General features: G+C 40.0%; 1 protein-coding gene across 13 annotated transcripts in view; it reads right to left on the minus strand.

Annotated features, from left to right (window-relative positions):
- CTNND2 (catenin delta 2) overlaps positions 1–16008 on the minus strand; it is a 689312-nt gene that overhangs the window by 250859 nt on the left and 422445 nt on the right. For all 13 annotated transcript variants that reach the window (XM_074899519.1, XM_074899518.1, XM_074899522.1 and 10 more), the window contains one exon: positions 15052–15246. In XM_074899519.1, the coding sequence (XP_074755620.1) occupies positions 15052–15246 (195 nt within the window). The remainder of the gene's footprint in view (positions 1–15051; positions 15247–16008) is intronic.

Consider the following 16008-nt stretch of genomic DNA (forward strand, 5'->3'; position numbering starts at 1 on the left):
TACTGAAGTATCTTAGGAAGACCAAATTCACATAAGAACTGTTAAAAGGTTCAGACTTTCTAGAAGTCAGAGGGAATTTTGCCCCGTCAACATACATAGGATCAGACCTTCAGAGAGGATAAACTTGTAATTTATGAGACTTATATTGCTTGGCTGATGCTGGTGTTTGATTTGTGGATATTACTTTGTAAAATTTCCCTCTTATTATTCTGTATTAGACATTCAGTTCCTGTGTTAACCTTCTCCTTGTGCCTTTCATAGATTTCACAATTCTTTAGGCTTTTTTTCTTTCTTTTTTTCTTCACTGATTTGCACCTGTAGTTAATTCCTACTCTCATGTTAAAGTTGAAAATTGGATCCCAGTAAGATGTCTTTTCTATGTCTACCATCCCTCCATGAGTCCATAAATGATACAAAGGCAGTGGATTCTGTTGGTAGCAAATATATCGGAGATGTATAAAACAGATACTTTTCCCATCCAAAACACCATAAAAATAACACAGTGCATTCTCTATCAATTAGGAGACAGAATTCATTAAGTTTGGGGGATACAGAAACTTTATATTTCTAAATGTTACATAAGTGTTTTAGAGCATGCACCAGCCTTTTTGCAATAAAAGTTTAACGAAGTAGATTATAATCAAGCTAGGAGCAAATCAGCAATCCAAAGTAACGAACACAAGCAGTCAGGTTTAACACTGTTCAAGATGTATGTGATAATACACATATAATAAAAATTATGATAATAATAAATTTGTTTAGCAGTTACTTTTAGCAGCACTTTTCCACATTGGAAATGTAAGAGAAATACATGGTTGGGAGATCCTGAAATATTTACTTGAAAGAGTAATAACCCATAACTGATATTAGCAACTACTTCTAAGGTAGTTAAGATTTTATTTATATCCTCTGTTCATTTCATAGTTTAAACACACAAACTGAGAGCAGAACAAAAAAAATCTCTAAAGGATTTCAAAATACAAGATTTAGATTTATAATACTCAGGACCTGAAATTCTGGGGTTTCAACCCCAGGCCCCAAATTAAGGTTGACATATGGGTGATTCCCACAGCCCTTCACAAAGGGGGGGTGAGTTTGCCTTTAGGCTTCCCTCCAGGGTGCGGCCGGCCTGGCAGGGAGAGCCATGAGGTAAATGAGCCCCAGGTGTCTGCAGTAAGTAACCAAAGGTCAGGTGTCCCACTTGGGGATAAAAGCTGGGACCCCTTGCAGGCAGGGGCAGTGTCTGTCTGTGAGGTGGATGCCCTGTGCAGAGTTTCCTGTTGGGGAAGGACCTCCTGCCTCCCTGGGACTGGGCTCCAGTCAGGTCTGGCCTTTGTAAACGTGGGCTGTGTAGAGATTCAGTGTGTGGCTTCCTTGGTCTTATGGATTTGGCTTGTTGTCTCCCATCCCTTCTATGGGAAATTGCATGTCACCATTTATTCCACCCATTGTTGGTTGTGTGGTGTCATTGTTGGGTTCAGTAGATTGATGTCAATTATGTATAATCTGACTGACTTGTTTGTACCCCCAGCGCTCACCCATGTACTGACCCTTTTGTATCAAATACAATTTGGTTATTGGTTTGTCTTTATGCTGGCTGTGTCCTTTATGCTAGGCCTGATAATCGGCCAAACAGGACCTGATGGAGATATCAACACCACAGAAGTCTTGTGCAGCTTGGAAACATTACTATATAACTTCTTGTAGTTGAAACAGGAGAAACACAGTCAAAACTACTGCAACTTTCTATTCTTCTTGTTTTCTGTTTTCTCCTTCCTCATTTCTCCCACTCTTTATTTTGTGCTATTTAGTTGCTGATTTTGCAATCAAAACTCCAGTCTCCAAATTCTCAGCCGAGCAAAAGGAAAAAAACCTCTAAGCAAATCTTCCCTTGCACCCTCACAGGATGGGCTCTTCTCCATCCATCCAGTTTTTTCTTTTTAATGCATCAACCTTTCAGGGCTTCCGGGATGGCATCAAACTTCACACAGACAATTGGAAAAGCCTCTTTCCCTATGTTACCTCCACATCCTTTCCCTCTCAAGGATTTCTAGATCTGCTTCACAGACTCAGCTAGCCTTCTTCCCCCTAATTTTCTGTTGGCTCCAGCTTTCTCCAGCTGTTCATATTTTGTGTATATCAGGGGAAATACAACCTCCTTCCCTCCAGTCAGCTCCACCATGCTCAGGTCAGCACCTTCAACAGCTGGGCATGGCAAACAAGCAGTCTCCCTGCTGTACCAAGTATGCCTTTTTAAGGGAACATAACATGCTGTACAGGGGCAATACAAGCAAACAAAAGAAACAGATACTGAACAACATGGTACTTAGCAAAAAAGGTCTCTTCCACCCACAAACATGTTAGTCACAGTTTCCTCTGGTACTGGTTATACCTGGCTGTCACACCTACTCGTAACTATTATCGTGTCTACATGCTGTTGCAGCCATGTATACAGTAACACTTTTATCATCAGATGTTTCCATAACAAGGCAAGAAGGAAGCCTTTTTATCAAGGCAACATTCATGTCTCTTCCAGATGGCATCACAGGAGATTTACGTTGTTCATACTTTCCCATCTCATCTTCAAAACCAGAGGTAGCTGCTATGCTATTACTTCTATGGGAAGTACTCAGTGCATCTCTGAGTTAGTTAACAGGTTGGTTCCCACTGCTGGCAGTTGCAGAGTACTAAGCCTAGTGAAGATCATAAACAGCTCAAAGTGACTGTATACCCCACTGATGAATTATTGCCCATTTGTGATTTGATTCTTTCAAAAATCTTAAAATTACCTCCTGACCATTGCTGTGTTTACTTGCCACTGTTTTCCAGAACTGCTACTTGCTCCATAGAAACCAAGGAAACATCACTTGTGTTCTGCATATTGTCATGTTCAATATATCCTCTTCCAGTGCAAAAACTGACAGTCTTTGAAGACTGAAGAACTGGAGTTGCTACTGCAGTGATGTATCCTTTCATTTTGATGTTCTAAGAGTGTTCTTTAAATCTGACACTAATTGTTACAATAAGGCTGAATGTTCTTTTGCTTAGAAACTGATGTTTTTCCATAATGAAGAAAGAATTGGTGAAAGAAAACACTGCTTCCTCTGTTTCTGAGCTATTCGTCTCTTTAGAGACCAGCTGGTATCTTTTCACTTTGAAAACTCCTATTGTCTATATTGCTCCACTTCAGTTTGTACATTCTCACACTGTCTGCGTCTTAGTTTCCTTTTCACCCTTATATTTTGTTTGAAATACATACCTCTTTTCCCTTTTATTGAACAGTTTCATTGTGGGGAAGACATTGCCTAACCTCTAGTATATGGAATAATTTTCTTAATTAACAATTTAGACAGTATTTCTTTACTAGTACTTATTTTATTTATGGATTCAAGTATGTGATTAGCTTGCATTAATCTAAAAGCACCTAGTTTTATTAGGGTTAGCTGTGGAAGCAAATACATACCTTATGAATAAAGTCATCTATATAAAGATTTTTACACCTCTGAAGCAAATTCTAATGAAGAAACAGGTAGACAAGTAATTCAGTGAGCAGCAATGTTGGACAGAATTTGTATCTAAGATACCTGCATTTCAATTCAATAGATAGGATGCCTGATATGAATGACTTCTGATCAAAGTTTATTTGCAGCTGTGCTTGATGCGACTTCAATGAAACCTGAAGTCAAAATTGGAATGCAACCTCTGACACAGCCAGGTCTATTACAAGGCTTCGCTGCATGCCTAACCTTACATGCCCACACCCAACCTTCTCAAATCCTACATCCTTCCCTTCAGTCATCCTCCACCATCAGGTTCCAGGGTTACAGGTGTACATCATGGTAATACAGCCTGTATCTCAAAAGCATATATAGCTAAAGCATCATTCTGAAATCTATCTAGTCTGAGGAGACACCGAGGTTTTGTGCAGGTATTAGAATGCTCAAACAACTACATATTTTCAGTTAATTCAGATTCTCAACTCTCTGACTCAAGACAGGAGTGATTTCTTTCCTTCTTTACAACCAAACAGGGCAGAAGCCATGTTTTTCAAGTTTTCGGTATTAAAAAATATAATACTCCCTTCTACCTCTAGGAACTGACAGCATTTTAAGTCTGCCAGATTTTAATCTCTACTAATATATGCAACTTCCATTCTCAGACTCAGCATCTAGCATGTTTCAGTGATGCTGCTCTGCACAAAAAAAAGTGATGCTTTCACATAATGTGATAATCAGATGCCAACTTTGGCTGCTAAAGGTGTTATGCCAAGATCTTTTCTCAGATTGCCTCTTGTTTCTTTGAGTGGCATCCCTCAATTTGGGGAGAACATGCAGTTTAATTTATTTGTTACATGAGCATTTAAACAGAGAATGTAACAACTGCCAAGGCCCTTAAAAGCAAATGCTCTTTCAGAATTTGAGATACTAAAATTCATCATGCCAGTTTTCTCACTCGAGATAAAATTCAACCCTGAGCAATAGCACTATGCAAGACATACACATTTCCTCCTCTTGGTAATGCTACACAGTTTCACATTGTGCTCATGGGACATAATGACCATAATGATTACCCAATCACAGCAAAACCATGACCATACTACTGCCTATGGACTAGCCTACTGCAACTAAATTTCTGGTTTCACTGCAAATTCACCTTCTCTTGAAAACCCTCTGTTAAAAGTTTCCTGTCCAGCTGGACAACATAAAATAGAACACATGGACAGTAGTGACAATTATTATTAAAAAAAGTATAAATATTGTGAGAAAATAACAGATTAACAGCCTGCACTGCATCATGCTAAAGCCATCAAGCACATGGGTGTCTTCTTCAGATTTTGACTTCTTCCTATATAGTACACTATACTCCTAAGTAATAAAATGGCTACTAACTTTTTAGAACACCTTATTGAGCTTCAGCTACATTAATAGTTTCAAGTCTAGAGAATTATTTTACTATTAAGTTTACTACATTTGTATTCCAGTGCCAGACCATATGATATGTATACCTTAAACATTAACCAAACTTCTGAAAATGACAGTTTGAAACTTGCTGGACCCATTATAGTAAAAGCTAGCATCTCTGAATACTTGCTGTACTCATAAAAACTCCAACCCTACATGTAAACATACAATAGAGGAAGAGACTACCTCTAAAAGAAGACAGTCTTATATTAAAAAAAAAAAAATAGTTACAGCTTGAGTTAAAAAAAAAAAAAAGGCTGGTGATTTTTGAAGAGTGCCTTTAAATATAATGCTGCAGAAAGAATGATCCTCTAACAAAAGCATTTGTCATTTTGAAGACGTTACTGGGTAGTAACTTCAGGGACAGCATTGTGGTTTTGTTCTGCAAAGATTTACAAGAAGATTTATGAAAGGTGTTTGAACTGCTTATTTCATGAATGACAACCCCGTATTTCCACACAACACTGAAGTAAATAAAAGAGAATGGACATAGTCCTACATTACAGAAGTCTAACGTGACTGGGCTTTAACCTAAGACTACACCTGTACAGTAAATAAGATGATAAATACACAGTTTCTGGCACAGAGTAGACATTGTATTTTCTCAGTAGTGGCAGATGAGATTTACAGGGATGTATTTCCCTGACCAAGATTTTATAATCACATTTCTCCCTCAATAGGTGGCAAAAGTCAAGGGACATCTGAGAAGCATTCAGATACACTATAAGTCATCCTTCTATTAAAAAAGGAGAGTAGAAGAGTTAGAAAATACATATGGCAAACCACAAGCCTTGGGAAGTATCCTGTTCATGGGACTGAGGAAGGAGGCTGTGGATACCTACCATTTTAAAAGGTTTTCATTCTGAGCAATGGTGGAATCTGGACTGTCTTCAGATGGGTACAATTCCACTATGGAACCCAATCATGGGCTCAATACTTTGGAGCAATGAGTATCTTATTTGAGGAAATGTTTTTCCACTATAAGGGGGATATTGCTCACACCTTCATTACGAAGGTGGTTCTGCAGGGTTTTCACCTTCTGCTACTTTCCTACTCTCTCACTGCTTCTGTCCACAGCTTCACAGCGATCACTGGATACCACCGAAATTGAAAACAATGTCTTTTATTATACTTCTGCCAAAATTATAATTGGAAAGAAATAGAATTTTTTTTAAAATTATTTTTTTCTCAGACAAGATGCCACTGTATCTGGAAAAAGAATCACCTAAAAACATATCCAAGAATGTAACATAGATAAGACTATACCAGACACCCCGGATCTGTCAAATGAAATGGGATTATGACTTTGCACTGCTTTGAGGTGATTTGTTACTCACTATGCAGTATGCATAATACCTCACTAAGGTATTTCGTGCTCAATTTACTTTGTACTGAAGATTTGTTCCCCACTTGTTTCCTATAATTCTCTCTCCCAAAGCAATGTTATCAAGTGGATGTCAGCTAGGAATACAGGTCTATTATCACAACATTACCAAACTAATAGAGATGCAGTGGTAGGAATAATTTTTCTTTTTAATTTCCCCGAAAACATTATGTCCTATAGCCAGAACTCCATGCTGTGTGATTTACCAGCATGATCCTCAATTAATTTGCAGCTGTGGCATCACAGTATGCCCCTGCACAGCACATTAGCTTGTGACAAAGCAAAAAACAAAACAAACCAACCTGTCCCCCAACCAGAAAAAACCCACAACCTAAGCAGAAAGAAGTGATGTTTGGTATTTATAACCTAACTATTGCATTTTAGGACTGAACAAAAACTAAATAAAGATTTAAGAAGCAGTATAACAGACAAAGGATTTAATCCAAACGGGGCAATTCAAAGCTGATTTTTTTTGTTGCTCCTCCTTTTTGCCTGATGTGACTTTAAAGACAAAGAAAAATACATTTGAAACAAAGGTTCCCTTTTTACTTTCAGATTAAGTATTTGTAATACAGGAACTAGCATGTAATGTGCCTTTTCATCAATACCTAGATGCTGCTCTGAAACAAAAGTGAAACTATACCAGGGCACTCATTGATACTCACTGTAAGAATGTGAAAACACCTAACTGCATATATATATATATATATATATGATTTTTTTTTTCCCTCTAGTCCCATTAAAATTCCTTTTACTTATTCACCTGAAGTCTGTGGAATTACAATTACATCTGGTTAACTAAATTCCAGTTCCATAACAAGAAGCAATACTAACACAACCTGGGAAAGGATGAGATAGCTATGAGTAACTAAGAGTCTGATTCCCAGAGCTGAAGTTATGTTTGCATGCCTTGCAGGTGTAGAAAGCTGTGAAGGAAGGGAAGCGCTCTATATGGGATTCATCATGACATTAAAATTGGAGTCCCACAGTGGCATTTTTACATAGTCTTATTTCAACATAAGAATGCTGTGTTGATTTTTTAAATGTTTTTCGCCATCTTTAAGCCAACTTCAGTGATTTGAAATGGCTACAGAGAAAAACTTACCGAGGGACTGCTTGCTATAAGGTATTACAAATGATTATCGAAAAGATATTTCTCAAAGCAATGTTTAGAAAAAATTTCTTGTATTTGTTTCAGGTATCAGCTGAATACTGAATACCAACTGCAAGGTCCTGCACCTGGGTTGGGGCAACCCCTGGTGTCAGTACAGGCTCAGGGATGAAGGGATTGAGAGCAGCCCTGACAAGAATGACTAGGGTGTACTGGTGGATGAAAAGTTGGGATGTGAGGTGACAATGTGTCCTGGTGCCAACTGTATCCTGGGCTGAATCAAGAGAAGCGTGGGCAGTCAAGGGAGGCAATTCTGCCCCTCTCCTCTGCTCTGGTGAAACCCTACCTGCATACTGTGTTCAGCTCTGGGGTCCACAACGTAAGGACAAGGACCTGCTTGAGTGGGTCCAGAGGAGGCCACGAGGATGATCAGGGGGATGGAGCACCTGCCCTAGGAGGATAGGCTGAGAGAGTTGGGGCTGTTCAGCCTGGAAAAGAGAAGGCTCTGCTCTCTCTGGGGAGACTCTGTCATGGTCTTTCAGTACTTAAAGGTGGCTTATAAAAAAGATGGGCACAGACTTTTTTAGTAGGGCCTGTTGCAATAGGACAAGGGATAACAGTTTTAATCTGTAGATTTGGACTAGATATAAGGAAAAAATATTTATAATAAGAGTGGTAAGACCCTGGAACAGGTTGCCCAGAAAAATTGTGGATGCCCCCTCCCTGGAAGTGTTCAAGGCCAGGTTGGATGGTGTTCTGAGCAACCTGGTCTACTGGGAAGGTATCCCTGCTCACTGCAGGTCAACCAGATGATCTTTGGAGGTTCCTTCTGACCCAAATTATTCTATGACTCTGTAATAATGTATAAACTACTCCATAACCACCAAAACCAAAAAACCTTTAAAGGTTAAGAGTTTAAGATTAAAAACCTTAAAAATGGCTAAAGAACAGTTCATCTGTAAAAGCAGATGTGGGAAAACACTATCATCTTGCGATGATAACTGCATAACTGCAATAAAGGAGGCTTAATTATTTTTGAAAGAAGAGTAAAGTATAGGATACTGATGTCTAACTTTTTTCATATGGCGAATTTTTCAAATACTGGAAAATTGCTTCACAATATGAAAAAATCTTCACCTTGAAATAATGACTTCTAAAAATATCAAACATATCCAATACTTTATTACATATGAAGACAAATATTTACAGTCTTGTGAAGATAAGATACTCTAGCTCAGTTCATGCATCCTTTGTAGCCTCGTGCTCCTTTTGTAAGGGACAACAAAGGAGCTAAGAGTCATGACAAAATGTTGAGAATCAAAGAAAGCTTCAGATGGACCAGAATAAAAAACATGCAGCAAATGAACTACTTGGGTGTTTGGAAGCAGCATTAAGAAGTCCATACAATATCATTCTCTGTCCTTGCTGTAAAAATCTCAATTGAAAAAGCAAAAATTAACTTGCACCTATTCAGCAGTTACTGTTCCAACAGACCGCTGGCTCCCTTGCTGGCAAGGTAGAGCTATCTGGCAGCAGAGTAGCACTCCCTCCCGGAGCAAGGCGAGGTCTCTGCCCTTCTGTGCTGGCAGCAGATGGAAGGCAGGGCAGAGGCAAGGAGCTGGTGGGCTGGTGCAGCTTTTCAGCAGCAACTCCACAATGCCAGGCTTCTGTCTACCAGGTCAACAGGATGGAACCCCCCAAACAAGTTGCATGTGTGGTTGCCTTTCCTCAAGGGAAGGAGCTCCCAGGGAGTGGGGGTGAACACCATGTGAACCTGGAACTGAGAACAGGAGGCCATCGGACACCGAAGAGCTGGGACTGCCCTGTTTTGCTTGTGCAATGCGAACAAGGTGAGGAAGGAGAGGTCAGAGCCATCTGAGCACCCACAAGCCACAAAACTAGCAACCTCTGCTTCCTGAAAATAACCAAACCCAAACAAACCAACAGTGCAATTAATTTTGTATGGGATGTTCCTGTCGGAGTGGTAGAAAAAGGGGGTTTTGCTTCTCTCTTTCTTGCCTCTCCTTTAGGTTCTGAATAGAGACCTAATCCTCACCACAGGCACCTCATAAGATGGAACAAGGACGCAGAAGGGAGAAACAGCCCAGCCATGTTGTGAGAAAGCCACCAACTCAGTGATAAGAAAAGGAACGCCAATTTTCCTTGTAAATCTCCCTCTCAGACACTGCTTAACCTCCAGGACAGCAAAAGCCTGGACCAAGTGCAAAGCAGCAAATAGTGGCATGGCTGTCTGGGTCCTCTTCCCATCCCTCCAGCAGCACACATAATCTGTGAAGAAAGACTGGACTCTGGAAGCAAATGCTGTCCCTACCTCGCTAAAGCAGGATACACTTTTACAAGAGAAAGACGACGTTACAAATAACTAGGAGCAGTGTTTGATTTAACGCATCCTCCCCAGTGCAGGATCCTTTCCTTCAACTAATGGAGAACCAGGCAGGAGCAGGAAGGAAGGCAGAGAAGAGGACAGCATCTGCCCAGAACCACAATGGTAATTCTCACCTTCCAAAGTTTTTCCTGTGCCGTATCACAAGACGATGAAATACAGAGTTTTTCCCTGGCACTGGCAAGCACCTGAACAGAAGCCACGGCCAGGAGCAACAGGTAACTCTTCCTGCTGAAAAGGGGTCCCCTTGACTCTCCATGGCACTCCTGACAGCACTCTCCCTTCACACAGAAACCCAGCTCACAAAGAGCCATGTTACTGGTTTGCACCTACCATCACGAATTTCACAGGCCTCTTCTCTTTGATCAGCATTCTCCACCATGGCACCCAGGAGGTGGTGTTGCCTGCAGCAGCACAGCTTTCAGTAACAGACAGCTTCAGAGGCGGTGGTGCACTGGCGGAACCACCCAAGCATCAGTGGGAAGAACCTTGGGGAGACCTGGTCTCAAGGAGAGGAGGCCATCAGAGAAGCTGGAGGGCAGCCTGGCAACTACCTGCACATGCAGGGACATCAGGCAGCTTTGGAGATAGCATGAGAAGTACTGCAGGAGTGCCCCTGCCCCACACACGCTCCCTGATGTAAAAGCCATTGCGAGAGCCTGCTTGCTAAACCCTTCAAGTCCCACAATAAATCACTCTTCAGAGGCAATGGAAACTCTGACTGCTTATCCTTGCACTAACCAACCTCCTTTCAATTAATCTTCCAGTTCAGGGTCCTCCTTTTAATTTCAGCAATATCAATCACAGACCATACTACTCCTTTTCTGTACTGTTTCTTCCTCTCTCTGGGAAGCACAGAAGAGTCCTCAAAGTGCCTTAAGTGCCCTGTCCTCATCAAGGAAGCACTTCAGCTCTGTGTACTCAGCACTCAAAACTAATGCTAACTGGCCATGTAACCATACAAGGCTGTTGGACTTCCGATGATTGACGTCTGTCACGAGGCCCTCCCCACAGTGACCTTCAGGCGCCAGAGGCAGAGACCGTCCTGAGGCTGTACATCCCGAGGTAATCCTTAAACTTTTTCAAGGCCATCAAGGTTCCCCTGGTGATACTGAGATGCGTATATCCTTCACAGAGCGGAGGAGGACAGGTTCACTCCTCCGGTGTAATTGCTGGTTCACCTTTGCCACGTGTGAGGCTGGGGACAAAGATACTCACCCACAGCCCCTGAAACCAGCAAGCACTCTCAAAGCGTGAGATCTCTGCAGGTTTTGAGATCTAAATGTCCACAGCTAGCCAGCATCACCAGTGCTTTCAAGCAGCATCACTTATTTAATCTGATAAAGTCCATGTGTAGAGAGTTCAAAATAATCACAGACTTCCCATTTACCACCCTTCCCTCACAGACTGTGGAGGACAGCAGTCTTTCAAAGCTTTTAATAACTTTATCCAGAAATCACATCTGTTTTACAGAAGAGGGCTCATCTCTTTCACTGAAGGACCACAACAAAAGCAAGTGTCATTATGCACTTCCAAACAGAGTGCCATCAGCCTCCAGAAGGTGATGGCAACTGGTCCCATGGACTCCACCACTGCTGAAGCCATGCTCCCCTGCTGCAGGTCAGCACTGACAGTCTAGGACCTCAGCAGCAAAGCTGGTTTCTCCTCAAGCCAGCTACGGAAATCGTAGGCTTGCAAAATAGCGAGATTCTGCCTGCTTGGACTTGTTTCATGTTCAACATGAATAACTAAGAACTAAATCCCTAGTCAAAACTTCTAATTCTGCAAATAAGCGAATGATCACCAATTCTGTGTCCCACTCTGTCTGAAAGGCAATCCTTCACTCCTCTTAAATAATAGTCCTTTTCAAATTCCAGTGGTGTTCACGTAAACATCCCATCAAATAAGCTTAGCTCTACTATTTTTAATTTAGGATTTAAATTAATAATGCAAGGCCTTTAGGTTTATAAGGAAAGTAAGTAATACACCTGCCTGGACAAAAGTTATTAGTGTTATTTGGTTGGGTTACAAATACAAGTTACATTCAGTAAGTAAATTAATTAATTATATTATGTCTGTGTACTCCCTCCAAGCACATCTTTTGCGGATTACAATTTCATAAGTAGAATTTCACATTTATTGCTACTTTTAGCAGAGAAATTTGGGCTGGTACTTTTTATATGAGAGAAGGCATTACCCTATGAAGATCCAGAGGGATTAAGTAAAAGCTACCAACCAAAAAAGCCTATGCATCTACTGCTGTCAAGTGAATGTTTATTTTTACCTTAGACAGCATGACAGTAAAACACTCGGTCATAATTTAAATGACAAAGTGATGAAGAATTCATCCTGACCCTATCTAAAGTTATGCCAGAAAGAGATGTTTAGTAAGCTCCTACTATTTTGAATCTTCTGCAATATGCAGCCCTTAGTGCAGAACTATAATCATGCATTTCATTCATGAGTGAAACACAAGGAAAATACAAAGTTAAAAAAAATCCTCCCAAACCCCCCCACAAAAACCAGTAAGTAAATAGAACAATCTTCATTTAGTTTACCCTGTAGAGAAATTTTAGCTTACTGAATTCTGCTCACTGAACGTTGATTCTCCTATGGGATGAAAAACTCTGAGTGGGCTTTATCCTTAGTTGTATAAACATTCCTGAATGCAATAAGTATTTAAGAGCTTACAAAAGAGAAAGAGGTGATGCCTATATTAAAAAAAAAAAAAAAAAGAAAAAGAAAAAAGAATTTTCCATTCTGTGAGTCACTTAATCTTTCAAATTAAGTGAAATTTTCAAAGTCAGGAAGAATGTTCTCTTTAAAAAAAACCCAAACAATACAAAAGTAAATCTTTTGCAAGTCTAACTAGCATAATTTTTGTTTCTAATTGGCAATGTTAGCTACAGAGAAAAAAAATCCAGGTTTTGGACAAAGTCCTTAGACTAAGTTTGCCTTTCCTTTTTTTCCGTCAGATGTGGAAAAGCATGCACCATCTTCATGATTAAAGGTACTGTTGTAATTGACAAGAGAATGTGAACTATGGTCTGTAAAGGAGCACACTGAAGCCTTAAAGCTCCCTATCACTGCCTCCCACCTCGATGAAATCCACGCACACAGAAGATATAGGCCATGGTACATGTCTTCAAGGAGTACACAGCAATCTACATCCCTCATATTTTATAACAAATAGTCAAGACAAATAGCTATTCAGTCCTACAATAAAAACCACTTAAGACAACTCAATGAATGTGCCAAACTTCAGTTGAACTTCTTCCACTTCTTTCTTCTGAGAAAATTTGTACGGTCTCCATCAGAAGGGATATGTTCCTACGGGCATTTATGGTAGAGGCAGGAGTCTGAGAGCTGATCTGATCCAGCTCAAAATTCCCTGTGAGCGCTGACAGCTCTTCAGCCTGGTTGCGTGAAAGGCTGACAGCATCCGCAGCTAACAGCTATCGATGAAGCAACAGAATAACTGGCCTGGCACGCATCCCCCTGCTTTTATTTCCCCTGACCCTGATGATAGGGGTGGAAGGGTAAAGTGATGGAGGATCAACCCAACACAAAGCTGGACTGATGGGGTCATTCTTCAGAACAAGCCTGGAGCAATGTTCAAATCCATATCCCAAATGGCAAAACAAAATTCACTTTCACAAGGTCCATTTCTGCTACCCATATCAGAGTATTTTTTTTAGCTTTTCCTCTTCCATTCTGCAAACCCATCTCCAGGTATTACCCAGTAACATCCTGCGTCCCAGTTTCATTCACTATAATTGTGATCCATGTTGACAGGGTTTCCTTCCTTACAAAGGTGTTATGAAGATTACAGTCACAAGAGAGCCTGCTACTTCAGTACAGAGAACCAAGGGATATTTTGCAAGCAAAACGAGAAACCATCTTTAGGGTATGACTGGGAAAGAGAGCATCGTATAGGAAATATGAGGCAGCCACATATGGAACAAGACGCTTAAAGTTCAATATAAATAATTGCTTCAGTCACTATCACTGCCTCCGCTGCTCAGTCTTGTGGTCTTCTTGTCCCCTTCATGCAAAGAATAGCAATCTTTTCTCATATATGTATGACTCTACACAAAACATATACTAGGGTACTTTCTTTAACAGGAAGGAAATGATGTAATGGTGTTCTTCAAAAAGTATAAAGCTGTTTTTCTGTGGAAAAACTTATTTTTAAGGATTCTCTCCTCTACTCTGAACACCCAAAACATGCATAAGGCAACAGAAATCTCTGGACATGCAAAAACTGCCAGCTTTGTCCTTGTTTGGTTTTAAAAATTAAAAAAAAAAAAAAAAAAATTCAAAAGAAAGTAAAGCATCTTGCTCCAAAAAGTTCACTTAACTTTTTCTTGATGAAAATGGGAGTGATCTGAGAACGGACATAATCTTCCCTCTCTTATCAACACAGCAAAGATAAAACACCAGAAATACTTACAATTCCTAAGGCAAGTTCTTTCTACATCTGCTTTAGGCTATTTTGGCTGTAGCATTTATGTACTCTGATTATTTTGTACATTAAATACCATAAATATCCCTGTTGATTTGTGATCTATTTGTGGGTTCCAACATACAGCTGTATTTCATTTGGTTGAGAGGACATTCTGCAAGGAGGACTTGTACACCAATGCATTTCATGGACAATCATTATAATTTATGGGTAAGCCAGTGATGCTAACAGCTTTTCTCTATGCCATAGTTCAACTTTATGTCTGTGTACCTATACCAAAGTGTACCTCTGTAGGAGAGATGAAGAACATTTATGTATGATTCACTTCAAAAGCAAGTGAACAATCCTTTAGCTTCATATGGAAGGAACTTTGCAGTCCCTCTGCAACACACAAAATACCTTTGCAAGCAAAACACCCTAGCAATTTCTTCAGAGACAACAGATTTTTCTGAAAGACAATATACAAGATTAATAAAAATATTCTCTCTCTCCTTATGAGTAAGCCCCCCCAAATTAGCTTAACCTACTATAGATATAGTACAACATAAAGTATTCCTGCGTTTTGTGCATGCCTTAGGGGTTCTATTGATAGCTGCCATCTGCACAAGGTATTCTGTTTGACTGTCGTGCACATAATACATTTTGTTTAGCACATCAGAAAGAATTAGTACTGAAGAATAAGGTATATCTCATAAAAACACAACCATGCAAGTTACAGCCACCTACCTGTACTAGTGCGATATGTGCCTGTGTGTGCTGGTTGCAGAGGGTCCCCCTGACTCTGGCTGAGACTCCTCATAGGGGGCTTCTGATAAACTCTGTCTTCGTAAATAGGATCTATATGGTGTTCTGGAGATTGCAGTGCCCTTAACTCGGAGCCAAGGTGGCTGTGCTGGCTGCTGTAAGATGCTCGAGACCCAGCTGCAAATAGATTTATAAGAAACATTTAAGAGAGAGAAAAAACAGTGACAAATACTGGATGTGACTTTATTAAAAGCTTACTTGAAAACAGCACTTAAACAGAAAAAACCCCCAAACAAAACAAAGAAATAAATGTTTTCAACATACAAATAGAAACAGCATGCAAGGGAGGCAACAGCTTCAGCTAATCACATTAGTTATATCATTCAGCTGTCTGCATCTACTCCAACACCTCACTTCTTCCGAGGAAACTGTATTTTATGTGGAAAGATAGGTATCATGATATCATCCTCTCTTGAACGGACCAAAAACCCCTCAATCCCTCTCAAAAAAGCAACCAATAAATAAAAGCAAAAAAACACGAAAAAACTGTGCAATCCAGGAGTGTCTGAGACCAAAGGGGTCCAGAGAAGAACCAGGAATGGGGGAGAAGAAAGGAGCAGCAGTCAGAAGTCATTTCACATGTCATGCCCGTATCTTAAGATCTACAAATGAAACAAGCTAAAGCTCATGGATTGATGTAGTTACACACAGGCTGATCTTTTTGCTGCTTCTCTAAAGTACAGCAGAATGGTCATATAACATTTTGCCCTCAATAGTTTTTAAAAAAATCATATTGCTAAGACCTTCTACAACTTAAATATCCTCTGAGGATAAATATATTAAACATGCGTCTTGGAAAAACTATTTTAAGGATACAGCACTCTTTTTTTTTTTTTTTTTAATAAGATGAACTATGATTGTATTAAAGCATTTACTTAT

This window comes from Athene noctua, chromosome 2 (genome assembly GCF_965140245.1).
Source record: "Athene noctua chromosome 2, bAthNoc1.hap1.1, whole genome shotgun sequence".
In the NCBI taxonomy this organism is placed as follows: domain Eukaryota; kingdom Metazoa; phylum Chordata; class Aves; order Strigiformes; family Strigidae; genus Athene; species Athene noctua.